At 34.9% G+C, this 17,140-nt stretch overlaps 1 protein-coding gene across 2 annotated transcripts; it reads left to right on the forward strand.

Moving 5' to 3' along the window:
* The first annotated feature begins 1,601 nt into the window (after positions 1–1,601).
* On the forward strand, positions 1,602–16,678 carry fermt1 (FERM domain containing kindlin 1). 2 transcript variants are annotated; one of them, XM_052585553.1, is made up of 16 exons: positions 1,602–1,799; positions 3,981–4,067; positions 6,141–6,299; positions 8,386–8,619; positions 8,984–9,106; positions 9,212–9,401; positions 10,938–11,040; positions 11,149–11,256; positions 12,336–12,467; positions 13,020–13,069; positions 13,202–13,326; positions 13,406–13,512; positions 14,017–14,241; positions 14,367–14,491; positions 15,754–15,895; positions 15,981–16,678. In XM_052585553.1, exons 1-16 carry the CDS (start codon positions 1,745–1,747, stop codon positions 16,152–16,154), a joined length of 2,139 nt encoding a protein of 712 aa, XP_052441513.1. In that variant the 5' UTR covers positions 1,602–1,744; the 3' UTR covers positions 16,155–16,678. The 2 variants fall into 2 exon arrangements, with proteins under 2 accessions (XP_052441513.1, XP_052441514.1); XM_052585554.1 differs by lacking the exon at positions 1,602–1,799 and having other exon boundaries at positions 3,922–4,067.
* The last annotated feature ends 462 nt before the right edge of the window (positions 16,679–17,140 follow it).

Consider the following 17,140-nt stretch of genomic DNA (forward strand, 5'->3'; position numbering starts at 1 on the left):
TTTACTTTACCAAGCCTGATCCGTGCACACAAGTGATCTCAACTGTTTCCTAAGCCATGTTGACATGTTTGACTTGAATTAAATCTGTGGCTGTAAATAAGAAATCTAGAGGGGGTTCTTTGCTAATCGAGAGCAGAGGCACATTGTAAAACTGAAGTTGTACACAAATAATGAGTGTGGGAACGTCGGGACGGCATAAATCAGATTTAACTAGAAAGTACTGCAATGCTTAAGAGTCTGTAGACCGTAATTCTCAGTGTCGGCTCTCGGTACACTACATTTGCACTATGCCATATCACTCTGCAGAGTGAGACTTGTAGCCCACTGAACTAAGCAGGGTTAAGCCTGGTCAGCACCTGGATGGGAGACCTCCTGGGAAAACTAGGTTGACGCTGGAAGAGGTGTTAGTGAAGCCAGCAGGGGGTGCTCCCATTCCTTGAACGCCAAACAAATAACATTTTTGTTTTGAGACCATTATTAAAAACCAGAAACTTTCAGCAAACATTACATTAATTTTCTTGGAAGAATGTTAGTTTGTGATTGTGCGTGTGTTATTATCTACATAGTTTTACTTCAGTTTTAGTTTTGGTTATTTTAATAAATCAAGTAAAACTAAATTAAAAAGAGATAAACAATGTTGAATTTTCGTCTATTTTATTTTTAGTAATGTAATTTACTGTAGTAATTTTAGCTTTAGTAAACTATAATAACCTTGCCAAAACATTAGCCAGTGTTCCAAGAACGTTCCCTAAATAAGACTTCAAACAGGTTCAGAGTTTTTTTCATCTATTTTATGTTAAGTAACACAATTTACTTTAAGAATTTTAGTTTTAGTTTTAGTTAAATATAATAACTCTGCCAGAAGGTTAGCCAAGGTTCTGATAACGTTCCTTATTAGCAGTGTTGGGAATAACTATGTAACGCAATTATGCAATTTAATTAGAAAATAAACATAATTGTAATTAGTTAGTTACTAAGAAAAATGTGTAGTTAAATTACAGTCACTTATGAAAACGTTAACGATTACAAAAGAGGGTTACATCTGAATTTTTCCACTCACATAGAGATTTAATTCACTTCTTTCATAACATGCATTGACTGATCTAAAATGAGACTTCATTGGAGTTGAGTACACAGAATAGGACACATGTTTATTCGATAACTGTTTTATTTCCTATTTGGGTTTATGTATATGCTTTATTTACCCCCAAAAAAAGTCTGATTTTGAGGTGGCTGTGCTGTAAAATAAATGATTATAATCTTAATTCAAGTGATTTCAAAAGTCAGTAATCAGTGTTGAGTCCTACTCTAAGGTAACCCTGACAGGTTTAAATGTTTCAAAATGATTGAACAGTTGAAAACATTAGACATTTAGAAAAGTAATCCAAAAGTAATCAGTAATAAAGTAACAGATATTTTTATTACATTTTAAGTAGGGTAACTTGTAGGCTGATCTGTAACATATTACATTTTCAAAGTAACCTTCTCAACACTGCCTATTAGCTACTAAATAAGACTTCAAACAGTTTCAGAGCTCTTCATGTCCTCTCTCGGTTTCCTGTGGCTCTGCGCTCGTGCTTCATCCCGCTGTGGAAACCCATTTGAGCGTCAAAACTCAAGTTCATACGAAAGGACCTCGGCGAGAGGCCCTCCCGGCGTTCGTAATTATTAAAATAACATTTTCAAAGAATCATCCGCCGGGTTCGCTGGAAGAGACAGCGCCTTTAAAAGGCTAGAAGAGAAAATGAAAGGGCTGATGCGCAGATGGAGTGGCATCCATCACCTCCCTGAACTCTCAGGTTAAGAAGTTGTTTTGTTATCTCCCGCTCGCCCTTCGGGTGTGATTAAGCCTTGTTTTCCCTGTCCGCCTCGTGTACTTGCGCTTAAATGTCAAAACTATGACAGGAATGCTTGAGCGGAGAGGTCAAATGAGGTCATACGGAGGATGTAAACAGCAATGTTTTCTTTTCTTTTTTCTTAATGGACTGATCCACTTAGGGAAAGAGCGCACCGCGAGCGTAGCTTGATCCCACCGGCCTCTGTGTGTGGATTCCGAGCAGGGATTTAGGTTTAGATCGCAATCAGACCCGACCTGAGTTTGAACACTGGATGGATCTAATCATGCACACAATAGACTCTCTATTTGACACACAGATGCCGCTGACTGCCTGATCAAACTATAACAAACCGTGTAATTGCGCTGAAAGGGACATCACCTGTCCTCTTCTTTATGATGAATTATTTTCGCTGTTGTTACAACAGGAATCTGAACACAAGTCTCAACGTTTTCAAAGAGACAACAAAAGATCATAAGCGTTGGACATGGTTTGAATTAGCATAAACGTAAGAGGACGCTTCTCCCGCGGGACACAATTTAGCCTGAGCCTGATACTTGATATTTTGGTCAAGTCTACATTCCGTGTTAGGTTTACCAAACCAATAAATAACGTCCATAGGGAGACAGAAACTATGCGAGTCTTCAGCTGAAACTGTGGCTAAACTCTTGCAGAACACCAGTTGTACAGCGCCACCTGGTGTTGGCCAGCATATAAACATTTTAGCATTGATTCAAATGTCATGGAGAAGTTGTACTTGCTAAAGAACAAATTATAAGAAGGCCCATGTATTAATATGGAAATATTTTTAATAGCCTGTCTGTTTCTTCTGAACTAATAGTTTTCTCCCACTTAGTGACAAAGTGTGTCAGTGTAGCCTAGTCTATGCCTCTCTCTCATTAATAATAAGTAGCTAATATTTACGGTATTGCATGATTACTACATTATTGATTACTGTATAACATGTAGATATAAGATTAACATTTATGATTTGGACTTAACATTTACATTTAGATTTAAAATGAAGATTTAGATTTAGATAAAACGTTTAGATTTACCTTTAATACTTTATAGTAATATAGTCATAGAGTAAAAAAGAAATATATATATATATATATATATATATATATATATATATATATATATATATATATATATATATATATATATATATATTAAATTAAATTATTAAAAATATTTTTAAGTAATAAAAATATTGCATAAAGCTTTTTTTTTGTAAATCTTGCTTTGTATTTAAATCTGACCAAATCTGACCAGTTTTACACATTTTATGTTACAAACGGCGCCCCATACTATGTCTGACCTCTGCTGGACAGATGAACTAACGCACTCTCACAGATTCTAAAAAAAAAAAAAAAAAAAAAAAATGGAACATTAGTCATTTAAATTCAGTTTTCTGTCCATAAACTTGAACACCACCATCAAACATCTTCTTTACCATCACTGTTATATTTATGCTTCTAAGACTAGGACCTGATTCTGATTCATATTAAATAATCCCTAAATATGGGCCAAAATGTCTGTTATCATCTCGATGCTTTATAATATAGATTTAGGCTATTTGATTTCAATGACAAGTGGCCTGTGCCACACACTTCTGTAGTTTTTGTATTAAACCAGCCACTAATCATAACTGTAGTCTGTCTAGTCTTTATTTACTGCTGTATAATACGTTTTAAGTCTAACAGTTCGCTAGAATTGGTGTAAAAAATTTCACAGTCACAACACGATGCACAAGTTAGTCATTATGTGGTCATTATAGCTTAAGCAACAATTACAACTTAGTTAATGTTCAGCTATGTGCGTTTAGTCACTTCCGGTACGTGCTCTTCCTGTCCACACCGGGTGCGAATTAACTGACGGTACTATGGTGAAAACTCTGTTCTTTATCTTTATAACCACTGAGCTATAATAATATTTATGTATAGATTAATGTTTATAACCCAGTAGGCTATTAATAATAATGAAACAAGCCTTGAGCGTTGGAATCATAGACAGTAAAAGAAATCGAATCGCACAACGTCACACGCACGCAGTTAACATGCGCCATCGTCATTGGAGAGTTTGTAAGCTCTGCTGCATTACTTCGTGAATTATTCATGAGCACAGCCTTCGCCGTAGTAGTAGTCTGGGCGGGGTTTCCTCCAGCGCACACCTGGACAGGAGATGTGTTTCACTTTCCAAAGGGAAAATCTTCGGGAACGCATTCAGGTGAGTGAAATCATTTTGCATATAGTTTTATTTCAGTTAAATTCTTATAACCGTTTGCTGTTGCGTTTGCCCTTACTCAATTTTTATTGGACTAACTTGATTAAAATAAGTTTTAAATAGGCTATGTTAAAGTTTGATGTTAGATACCTAAAGTAAATGTTTCATATCATGAAAAACATCGGATTTTATACATTGCAATAGGCCCATATTATGTACTCTTGGCGAAATTAAGACATTTAGATCATTTCTTAGATAAATGAGGTTTGTTGTTGTATAGTAGAGCTATTGAAGACTACTATATATTTATATACGGCTTTATTTGACTGATCTTGAAACTCCTTGATGTTACATAGGTATAGGTCGTTCAAATCAGCGTTTCCCTTTTTGTTTTTTCCCCTCTCTTTCTCTCTAGCTTATTTTCTTGGCCCTCTTAAGTATGCTGCATATAAAAAAATGCTCTGTAGTCCTCATTTATTTGTTGCATATGATCTTCAAATGCAGTCATGACCTGATGAATTCATCTTAAACAAATGTCGTACTTGTTTATATCTGAATTCAGATCTGGCTGTTGCACGAGGAAGGTGTAAATTCTTTTTTCTACCCCTGTGGACATGTTAACCTATTCACGTACAAGGTTTAGCCTTGGGCTGCATTGATAGTTTGTCTTGTTAGTTCAGAGCATGTGTGTTATCTCTAATCTAGTCAAACATCTCGCCCTCCCCCGCACTTCTTAGTGAACATAGACAGACCTGATTTTTAAATAATAAAATTGTTGACTCAAATGCATCTAAAAAAAAAAGACACCCATACTTTCAGATCTCAAGTCACACTAAAAGACTCCTCTTTAGTTTACACAGCAGAACTTGACTGTGTTTTTGTGTGTAAGACGTGGCCTTTGTTGTTTTTTGATGTACAAGCCAGCAGACCACAGGATGACAGGTCTGTGTGAGTCGCTCTGTTCTTTCTGCCCTTTCTATCTCTGGTCTTGTCTCTGCTTGTCAGGAATTTTAAGCTGAAGTCTCCCTTGTTCTGTGATCCCACCCCTCCTCCACCCTGTACCTTTAGTTCCCTGTCTGTCACTCCCTCTTCTTTAAGATGTTGTCATTAGAGATTTTAAAGGAATAGTTTATACAAAAATTAAACTTCTGTCATCAAGTTTGTGCAGTGACTAGAGGTAAAAAAAACAAAAACAAAAGAAGCATATTCAAAGCCGCAGGTGCTCATATTCCAAATCACAGAAGCCATTCAACAAAGTGCTGATTATGATAAAAAAAAATATAGCAGAACACTTTTTTTGTGTCTTTGGAGTCCCCTACAGTTTCTGCTGTAAAGGTATGCTCAGAGTGTTGCCAAATCTGTGGGTTTCCCGCTGAATTAGACTAATTTTATACTTTATTGCCGCAGGTTTTTCACTATGAAGTATATTTTGCCCATTGAAAATGTTCCATGGATGCCAGTAAATAGGTTTTAGTAAGACTGTATGATGCAAGTGCAGCCTGGGCCTGTCGTATAAAATGCTTAGACTAGTCTTACAAGTAAATCGTCTGATTTTTTTTTTCTTTAAGACTGGACATACCTTTTTCCAGTCAGTTACTTAAAAACATAGATATGTGAAGATTTATTTTACACAATGAATAACTGCTAGTGGGTCGGACTAGTGCTTAGGAAACAGTATGTGGCGAGTGGGGCGGGGCCGAGAGGCGTGGGAACGAGGAGTGAGGCCAGGTGTAGTGATTGGAGATGAGCTACACCTGCGCCCCACCGCCGGTCTTGAGTCCCACGTAGGAGATGGAAGGATATAAAACTGGAGTGACGACCGTGAAGGACGAGAGAGGACCAGGCCTGGGACATTAGTTTATGTTTTGGCTTTTATTTGTGCGCGTCAGTCGCCGTGAGGGGCTGATGCGCTGTTTTGTTTATTTTTGAATATTAAAGTCTTTATTTGATTGTGCGCCGGTTCCCGCCTCCTTCTTCCCGATGAATATGGAGATTTGTATATCGTTACACAGTATTATCATAATGACTTTATTCAACTAAAATAACTGTTTGTGTTTGTCTGTGATTTGATTTCAGGCAGGAACATGGCCACTGCTGCTGAGTACGGACACAACTCCTGGGAGCTCAGCATCCAGGTGGACCAGCGTGAGGGAGATGAGGGCATGAAGTTTAAATTGCGGGTTAAGGGGGATCTTCACGTCGGGGGTCTCATGCTCAAATTGGTGGAGAAGATCAGTGAGTATTTACAGAGTTCTGTGTTGAAGAACAAGTACTAACCGTGAATATAAAGATCAGCTCCATTTCATTTCATGTGAATTTGAATTGGCACAAGGGATGTTGAATTGTGAATGGGAATGACAGCAAGTGCAATTTGCTAAATTGTAAGTTAGTCACACGTCAGAGCAGTTTTAGTTACAGTTTTGTGACAGAAAATGCATTTGTTTATGTTCATTTTTATTATTTTGTTATGCATACAAAACATCTTTCTCAACTGATGAATGCACTTATGCAACTTCAGTTCAGTACTATAAAAACAAGTAAGACATTTTCTTTTAATGCATGAAATTTTGCCATACAGTATAAAAAAAAGAAAACAACAAAAAAAAGATTTCACAAATTTGTAAATAAAACAATTATTGGAGTACGTTTTACAAGAAAATACTAAGTTTATCTACTTAAACTCACTTCAAAGTGTTACTTGGCATTTCTTTGTAATTTTTTTCTGAAATTTACTAGCAAATTTGAAGTGAAAATTGTATCAAAGTGATATATTTTCTAGCTTCCATATCATTTTATAGTATAAATATGGTAATAAAAAGGTTATGCATCACATAAAATGATAATTAATTATTTTTTAACAGCAAGAATTGGACATTCAAATAAAGTGTGACCCAAACCTTTATTATTCATATAATTAAATGTTTCTTAAAAAAAATACTTAATATGTTGTGTGTATAAAAACATTAACTGGAAATTTACAACATTCAATTTCTGTACATTTAATTCAATTTTTTAAGGTAATTCTGTTGCAAATTCTTGTTTTCTACTTGGACAACAAATTAAGGAATTTAAATTTAAAGGAGGTCTTAAAAGCACAACATTATTAGGAAGGGACACATCAAAAGCTTTTCAAAGTAAGGTTGGGAAAGGTTGAAATGAGTTGAAAGAAATCAAAACAGCAGTCAGAGTTTATGGCAAACCCATGTTTTAAACAACAAAAACAGCCAAATTAACCCAAATAACAGGAAACATTCTCAGAACTTTAACACAAGTTATGAACAAACTTTTATTCCGTAATGTTAATAGCACATTTAAGAACTTTCTCAAAATGTTAGCAAAAATACATTATTTGCCCATGGAATGTTTTTCTTCTAAAACATTTTAGTTTTTTAAATGTTACTATTTATTCAGAACGTTCGGAGAACAAAATAAGTAGTACCGATGATGTTTGCAAACTGATATAATAAACGTTCCGTTCAATTTAGAAACAGGAAAACATTTGAAAAAAACTAAATATTCTGAATGTTCAGAGACATAACAATTTCAGAACTTAATGAAAACATTAGATTCACATATTTTAGATTGCTGTGTAAAAGCTGAAATCCCAGTGCAGTTCTAGAGTGTAAACACTGGTTGAAACGCTCAGGTACGCCCATGTTTGCCTTGCGTATCTATATATAGTCTCGTGCTCAGAGCTATTGTTCTTTGACTCAGGTGTTGTTTGCCGTCGCGAGGTCTGAAGTTCACCAGAGAGAGACACTAGCAAAACATCCTGCTTTCCTCTACAGACTCATCAGTTGCTAAATATTATGGTTTGCCATGATGGTCATTTATTGGCAGTGGCCATTCATTTATTTGGTTGAACACAATGTGTTTATAGTCAATTTAATAGGTGCATTACAGTACAGACAGCCCAGGAATTTCTTTAGTTGGTAATTACAGGAGTGAGTCAGATGATGAGCACTGTGGAAGGATGAAGGAAATGTGAGTAAAAGAGGAATCATCGAGGTTTATATGGAATTGTGATGTCATCAGACATGTTTGTTTTTACTCAGGGACGACTGGTTTGAACTGATTTATTTAGGTGTAACGTCATGGCTGTTGTTTAACGACACATTAAACCACTTCACAAAAATATATTCCTGTTCACCGCTTTAATATAATAATAAACTTCATCTATAAAGCGGTGAAGTCCTACACTGATTTGAGCAAAATGCAGTGTTTGTGTGTTATTTATTATTTGGAATAGCTTTTATATATATATATATTCAGTGTAAGTAATTTTTTCTCTCAGTACTGTATGTGGTTGTCTGTGTGTCAGAGGCTCCTCAGGACTGGTCCGATCATGCCATCTGGTGGGAGAAGAGGAGCTGCTGGCTGCTGAAGACACACTGGACTCTGGATAAGTATGGAGTCCAGGCGGACGCTGACCTGCGCTACACTCCACAACACAAACCTCTCTGCATCCAGCTGCCCAACATGAAGACCATCCGGCTCCCTGTTAGCTTCTCTTGTGTGGTCTTCAAAGCTGTGGCTGAGATCTGCAAAGCACTCAGTAAGGACGCATACAAATGAAAATATTTATTATATTATAAATTTTAATGAATATAATATTTTTCTAGCATATGAAACAAAATGCTATCAAGAAAACATGATATATATTATATAAAATCAAACGCAAACATTTATAATTTTTGCAATTCCAAATTTTATACATTTCTTATATATTAATTTTGTACTTAATATTATGTGTATATGTCTAAATTTGTATGGGCTGCTGAATATTTATTGGTGATTCTTTACAATTACAAATAATTTGTTTTTACATGTTGAAAAATTGCAATGCAATTTTCCATTATTTCTTTCGGCACATTAGTCTATTCTCTACTAAACTGTGTGTTTTCTGTCTTTATTCACAGATATCAGACGATCAGAAGAACTTTCTCTTCTGAAACTATCAGATGATCAGAAAAAGAAAAAGAAAAAAGACAAGGGCCAAGAATCAGTCTTTGATGAGATAATAAACATGGACATGACAGGAGGTATTCACTGCTGTTTTTGAAGAGTTTTTTATTTCTGTGTAGCAGAAGCAACTGTGTTTAAATAAACACGTCTTGTTTCTAAGTTTGCATTCATACTTTGTACAGGAGCCCTGAGTCTGTACAGTAAAACCATGACTCCGACTTATGACCCGGACAGCGGCTCGCCTGCCTCTTCCACCAGTCTGTGGTTCGGTGAGAATCCTGTGACGGACTGCCAACCCAACCTTCCACCGGAGGAACTGGCCAAACTCTTCAAGCCTCTTACCATGGAAGATAAAGCAGCAATTAATGCTGGGTAAGAAAGGACAGACAAAGTTAGACTAGCATTCAAAAGTTTGGGGTCGGCAAGAGTTTTTCCAACGAAGTCTATTATAATTCACCAATGCTGCATTTATCTGACCAATACAAATAGAGTAAAAATGTGAAATATTATTACAGTTTAAAATAAAAAAAAATTTAACTAAAGGTACAGTTTGTAACATATTTGCAGTAAAATATCCAAAAACCACTAGGTTAGTGTTATGTATTTTTCCAGCTGATTACTAACAATATCTCTAATGTTTTCAACTACTTGTAAATCATGAGAAAATTCCCATTCTAAACAGTGACACGGGGCAGTGCAGTCGCCTGTCAATCATGTTAGTTAACCTTTGTTACCGCCTTTACTAACGTAGAAACCAAATAACAACAGTGTTGTGGACAAATGTGGAAGTAGCTTCGCGACAAACTTCAACTAGAAAGAGATGCCGTTCTCGCTTGTTTTACTCGACAGGTGAGTTGTTTTGATTTGTATCTTTACAGAAAACGTATGCTATTATAACAATCAACAAGATTAGTATTATGAGGCATACACGGCAAACGCGGGGCATCGCGTCTCTAGACCCGTGCGAGGACGTGTCTGATCCATCGTCTGATCGAGTCTTTGCATTGACTTTGTATGTAATTTACTCACACAAATCGTTGAACTCGCGTTAAATCCATGATTTATCTTTCCGTCTGATTGATGGCTGTCAGCGGTTGGGTAGAAGACCACAAATCCCATCATTCCACACTCCTTCTTAGTGTCATCAAACCACGCGATTGTTATTGTTTTGATAGTACGCCCTCTCGTGGCAGGTCCTACAAACTGTACCTTTAAAATATATTTTTTATGTTTATTTATCTCTAATCTTCAGTGTTACATAATCCTTCAGAAACCATTCTAATATGCTGATTTGCTGCTTAAGAAACTTCATTAGATGAATAGAAAGATAAAAACTTAACAACATTAATGTCACTTTTGATTCATTTCGAGCATCTTTGGTGAATTAAACATGAATTTCTTTTAAACTTTTGAATTGTAGTGTATGATGGTTTTAATAGACCTTATATTTATGATTAAGTTTATAACACTGATTTGTTTCAGTAGCCACACACCTGTGACCAGCTGCACCATCTGTAATGTTACACCTCTGATTGTTACATCGTTGACTTAGTTAAGCTAACAGACTGCAACAAGCAGTCACCGGGGGGTAATCCTTTTAAATAGTAGCTAATATGCACTTTTAAGGTACTAAAATGTACCTTTTAGGGATAAATAAGTTACAAAGAGCTTAAGGGCACCACGCCAGTGACAGAGTATTTAATAAAGAAGTTTTTTTAGCATATTGCTATTTCTGCTGTTTTATACTAGCTATATTTTGCCTCATTGCCCAGAACATCCATTTATTATGATAAAATCATTGTAGCATAGCATTTGATGGCTTATTGGTTATGTGTATTTCAGTTTTTATTTCTCAGTTGCATTTCAGTCTCTGCCCTTGTGTATTTTAACTGAGATGTTGCTCTGCAGGTGGCTGGATTCCTCTCGCTCGCTGATGGAGCAAGGAATTCAGGAAAACGACAGACTCCTGCTGCGATTCAAGTACCACTGCTTCTTTGACCTCAACCCAAAGGTGAGAAATGAACTATTCCTACATACCACATTATATGTTTGTAGATGACAATATTAGATGGCCCTGATATGTCTAAATCAGAAAGCATTTGGTGTTTTCTTTTTATAGTATGATGCTGTGAGGATCACACAGCTGTATGAACAAGCCAGATGGACGATACTGCTGGAGGAGATCGACTGCACTGAAGAAGAGATGCTCATGTTTGCATCCCTGCAGGTACAGAATGCCAGTTCACAAAATAAACTGATCGTATTCCATGCTTTTATGCTCATCAGTTGAATTCAGAGCTCCAGAAAGCAAGAAAGGTTCATCATTGGCTCCTGTGTTATTTTGAAATACTACAATAGTTTTATTAATAATTTGCACTGTGTTTAACAATATTTTTGATTTTGATTTTACTTAGTTAATAGTATTTTGTTTGTTTTCTGTATAGTTTTTAATCTTTTTCTCCTCTCAGTTTTGTTTTTACTTGCTTTAGTGCATGTAAGTAAGTAAATGAAAATAAGAAATGTTGCCTTGGCATTTAGCTGAAATTAAATATTTGTAAAAATATTTTCTTTAATTTATAGATGGTTTCATTTTTTGTTAACTGTAACCCCGATTAGCTCATCTGATTGGCATGCTTTAATGTGTTGTAGTATTTAGTTGCAGCACATAGCATAGATGGTGTTGAATTCTTTAGTGCCGTTCTTTCTCACCTGAAGCTATGAGATAAATTACTTTGAGGACAAAGGATGTGACATTCCACAGCTAACACAAGATAGCATTCAATTACACAAGGAGATTATGAATAGGTGAACATGGTGCTAATAATCCAAACCAAACCTAGAGAGGACTTCATGTGAGATTCTGTAGATCTGTAATAAAAAAACAATCCATGAGGGAGCAGATCAGGTATTTCACAAACTGCCTCTCAGATGACAGACTTATGCATTGCACAATTATTTGAGGGATTTTTTCCCCCATCCGTTTTCCACATTATTTGCTGCTTAACATCATTCATTCAAACTCCTGCCTCAAGCAGTGTTAAAGTAACTGCATTGAAAACCACATTAGTTGAAGTTAACACATGATAATGTTTGTTATCTGCTTGATTAGTTATTTAATGAGCACCATGTTAATTCTCCACTTAAACTCAATTTATTATATTACCATAAATTAAACATAAAAGTAAAATGTGTAATTTGTCAATCTCTTAATTACAGTTATTGCCTAATCAAATGAGTTATGGTTGCTGTTTTATTGTAATGCATCTAAATAGGTGTTTCAGAGGTAAATACTTGAATCTTTTCTAGTATCACATCTGTAAATTGACTTTATCAACGGAGCCACTGAACAATTCCAATGAACCAGAGATTGATGAAGTGGAGGCTGCGCTCTCAAACTTAGAATCTACGCTGGAGGGACGGAATGCTGATAAGATCCTGGTATCATGATTTGATGATATTATAGATTTTTTCATATATTGGTACTTACACCCTATTTTTTGGGATGTATCAACAACATATAGAGACTGATTTTAGATGAATTAGTAGCATCTGGTTTATCGTATCTGGAATCAATCTGGCTTAAAATTAAGCTAGTTTAGAAACTAACATTAAAAGGTTTGTAGTAAGTAAGATTTTTTTTAAATAAATTATTACTTTAATTCATCCAAAATGCATTATATTTATCAAAAGTGACAGTAGAGACATTTATAATATAACAAAATATTTCTATTTCAAATAAATGTTTTTTTTTTTGCTTTTAATTCATAAAATAATCAAATACTGATCAGATTTCCATTAAAGTATTAAGCAGCAGAGATTAGAATGTCTAGAATGATTTCTGATGCATCATGTGACACTGAAGACGATGCAAAAAAATTCAGCTTTGATCACAGGAATAAATAATATTTTTAATAAGAGACATAAAAGTCTTGCCAACCAAACTGTTTAATGGTTGTGTATAAGTATTCACATTTTATTTAACTTTTTCAGGAAGATATCACTGACATTCCAAAGCTGGAAGATACACTGAAATTGTTTAGGTGAGTTTAAGCTTATTCAACTTTTTTAATAAGAACTATAATTCCATGTATTCATCTTTTTTCAATGGCATTTGTGTCTATTCTGCAGTAAGACAAACTATAAAGTGCATTGTTCATTTCTTTGCTTCACAGGCCCAAGCGATTGACATTAAAGCCGTATAAGGAGTACTGGTTTGTTTTTAGGGACACCACCATTTCTTACTACAAAAACAAAGATTCGGCAAATAAAGAACCCATTGAGCAACTCCATCTACGAGGTGAGCGGCCAATCAGAGAAAAGATTATTCATTTCAATACAGCTCATGCATCAGTGGTAATAAATCATTGATTGTACAGGATGTGAGGTCATTCCTGATGTCAACGTCACTGAGAAGAAGTTTGGCCTCAAGCTGTTATTGCCAGTGGCTGATGGAATGAACGAGGTTTATATTCGCTGCAACAATGTGAGTTTTAGATTCGTTTTTATGCAGATTGTGGTACACGTGTGCTTTTGCTGTGAAATCTTTCATCTTAAATGTAAGATAATCTGTTATATTGTTTAACATATTTCAAGATGATAAAAGAAACTTGGGTTACTTGATTATCCATACAGTATTTTATTTTAAATAATGGTTAAATATGAGTATCAAATATGATTTTTCAGGTTTATTTGTCAGTGATCTGTCAGTCATTGTTATTGCATTGCATTATATGTTTTGCACCCCACAATTAAAACCGAAGGGTTTTGATAACAAAGCTAGCTTTTAAATGTAATATTATTAAGACATACTATTGGGAGATATAGAGTTACTGATATTTATAATCATTTAATGCAAGTAGTCTGTTATGCTGATATAAAAAAATCCAGATAAATATCAGCATCTGAACCATATTGCATGTTTTTGCAATAAATTTTGTATTATTTTATTTGTTTCTTTTGCTTAAAACAAACCGTCTCATGAAAACAGGAAACGCAGTATGCCAAGTGGAAGGCTGCCTGTATTTTGGCTTCCAAAGGAAAGACGATGGCCTACAGCTCATACCGCACAGAGGTGAAGAACATCCAGTCTTTCCTGCAGATGAAGAGTCTAGCGCCACCTCCTGGCCAGGCAGCGACTGACGTAGAGTCCATGGAGATGAATGCCGAGTGCTTTGTTTCTCCACGATATGCAAAGAAGTACAAGACCAAACAGGTGAAAACACTCACAGAAAGGACAAGATATGGCTTGAACCACTCATTTTCATGATGCCATGACACTACTGGATATCTGAGATCTGTATTGCAAAAAAAAAATCACATTTATTTTTCTCATTTCAGCTGACCACACGAATCTTGGAGGCCCTTCACAATATTTCCCATCTTTCCCTCATGGAGGCCAAAATGCGTTTTATCCAAGCATGGCAGTCTCTGCCTGAGTTTGGCATCAAGTACTACATTGTCAGGTAATTTTACTGATAGATCTATTTACAGATAGATTTCATGCCTAGAGCAGATACTAAAGCCTGAGTGACTTACCATTCATTTTTTTTTTTTTTTTTTTTTGAAGCTGTGAAGCTGTGGTTTACATACGTTTACATTGATGAATTATCAAAATGTCTTGTTGCATTTGGTTTATTTGCTGAAAAATGAAAACTAAGATTAAACTGTGTTCTGGTTGTTTTGACCCAGAGAGGACCCCCCCCCCCCCAATATATGGATAATTTGCATACCATAATCTAGTTTTTGAGTGAACACTGGCAAAATTATCCACAAATAATTCTTTTTTTATTTAAAGGTATGTAAGCTGTGATCGATGAGGCCTACGACCAGTCAGTTCCAAAAAGTATAAAAAAAAAAAACTGTGGTTACTGAAAGAAAACAAATTGACAAAAAGATTGAATCCACGATATGGTAATAATATAGCATCTTAATAAATATTTACATGCAATTTTTTAAAAGCCGGTCATTTCTGACTGGGAAAACCTAGTTAGTTTAAATATTTGAATCACTGCACAAGGGTTAATAGTGCTGCTGTTCCATTTAAAGTTGAAATGTTTTTCTATTTAATGTAATTTAGTTTTTTTTGGGTTATTTTGACTAAAAAATATAAAAATAGACTTTTCATTATGAGTCAAATTTTGGCTTTTTGCCAATTTCATACTCATGCGCTGACAATTGTCTTTTTTTAATTTTTATAAATTAGACACAAAATTGCCATATTGTCACACAGTTTTGCTGAACAACAGATTTGTGCCTTGTATCACTCAGAAACATCTTTCCAAATCTGTATATATATTACTCTGTTTGTCAAATGTTAGATTTGTTTGCATTAAACACATCATTAAAATTTAATAGCATCCCGTTGTTCCATTTGAAGGTTAATTTTCTTTATCAGTCACTTTCTTTATCCTAGCCCAGTTTTGGCTTTTTTGTCAATTTCATGATCAATTGCTGACAGTTTAGCATGCTTGAAATGGAATATGCAGATAATTCACAAATGTTTTTTTACTAAATATGTACATTATTGTTATTACACAATTATTATTACACTATAATTCAAACACTTTGAATATGAGTTTTCATTAATTAGACATAAAACTGTCATTTTCTCAGACAATTTTGCTGAACAACAGACTGATTTTTTCCTGCCTGGTATTGCTCAGAGACATCATTTAAAGGCTTCAACCATGAAATATGATTCAGATCTTTTCACGTTGTCCCACAGATTCAGAGGAAGCAAGAAAGATGAGCTCCTGGGAATTTCCTACAACAGGCTGATCCGCATCGACATGTCAACGGGTTTGCCGGTCACCACCTGGAGGTTCTCCAACATTAAACAATGGAATGTCAACTGGGAGATTAAACAGGTGAATAAAGTACTCCAAACAACCTTCTAACCAATCTGTGTGGCCGGTGTGAATATGATTTATGAGTGTGTCATTGCTTTTACAGGTGGCCATCGAATTTGACCAGAGCGTGTCGATTGCGTTCTCCTGCCAGAGCTGTGACTGCAAAGTGGTCCATGAATATATCGGAGGCTACATTTTCCTCTCGACACGCTCAAAAGACCAAAATGAGACTTTAGATGAAGAACTCTTCCATAAGCTCACGGGAGGACAAGACTGACCTCAAATCAACATCAACCTTTAGAAGAGCAAGAAAGAATTCATAGTGTTTCTTAAATTTGCCAAAGTCATTTTATATTCGTATTAAGACACACAAGCCGTGTGCACAAGAGAGTAAACAAATCAAACAGTTCAATCCATATTCTGGATCTGGACTCTTGACGTCTTTATGAATTGTTTGCATTTGAAAATTTGTCAATTTAAAGCACACATTTCCATACATTAATTTGTGTAATAAATATGGGATACGATGGGGTTTGGATTTAAATGAGTTGCTAGTTTCCCATTTCAAGATTCCTCGAAGTTGCTTTTTACAGTTCAGATTTTTCGAATGTAAATATTTTTACATTAAATGCTTCACTAAAATGTCTAGGTGCTTTTGGCTTGTTTTCTGGAAACAATGTATTTGCAGTTCAATTGTTCATTTTTAAAGACTACATTTTACTTTATTTAATGGAATTTTGCTTTCATTATGTTGACTGGAAAATCAGAAAATAGTCTAAATAAATCCAACCACTTTCATTATGAGGTCCAATTTGACTGAAATTCATAATCAAGTACTGACGATTTATGATACCTGAAATATAATCAACAGCTGTTTCATTTGTTTCTACAAATTATATATCAGTGCAGTGTTGTTTTTATAGTTCGATAAATGTTTTGTGTTTTCTTTAAATCTTAGTTTTATTTATTTTGTTGTGTTTTGTCACTTCTATTACTTTCTAAATATGTCTATATGGTTTTTATACATTTATTTGATATAATTAATGTTTCATTAGACTGTTTAGCTTATTGTAGTAGCCTACTTAAATGAAAATAAGAAATAACGAAAAGTTTTTCTTCATCATTTTAGTTTTAGTAAACTATAATAACCCTGCTACGTCACTATTTTTTTTTTTAAATCAGCCCTTTCGTTTTGAATAATTGTACCGAATAGGATATAACTATATTATACATACATAAACTACATGCAATATATGCACTTTT

The sequence above is a fragment of the Carassius gibelio genome, chromosome B20 (genome assembly GCF_023724105.1).
Source record: "Carassius gibelio isolate Cgi1373 ecotype wild population from Czech Republic chromosome B20, carGib1.2-hapl.c, whole genome shotgun sequence".
NCBI lineage: Eukaryota > Metazoa > Chordata > Actinopteri > Cypriniformes > Cyprinidae > Carassius > Carassius gibelio.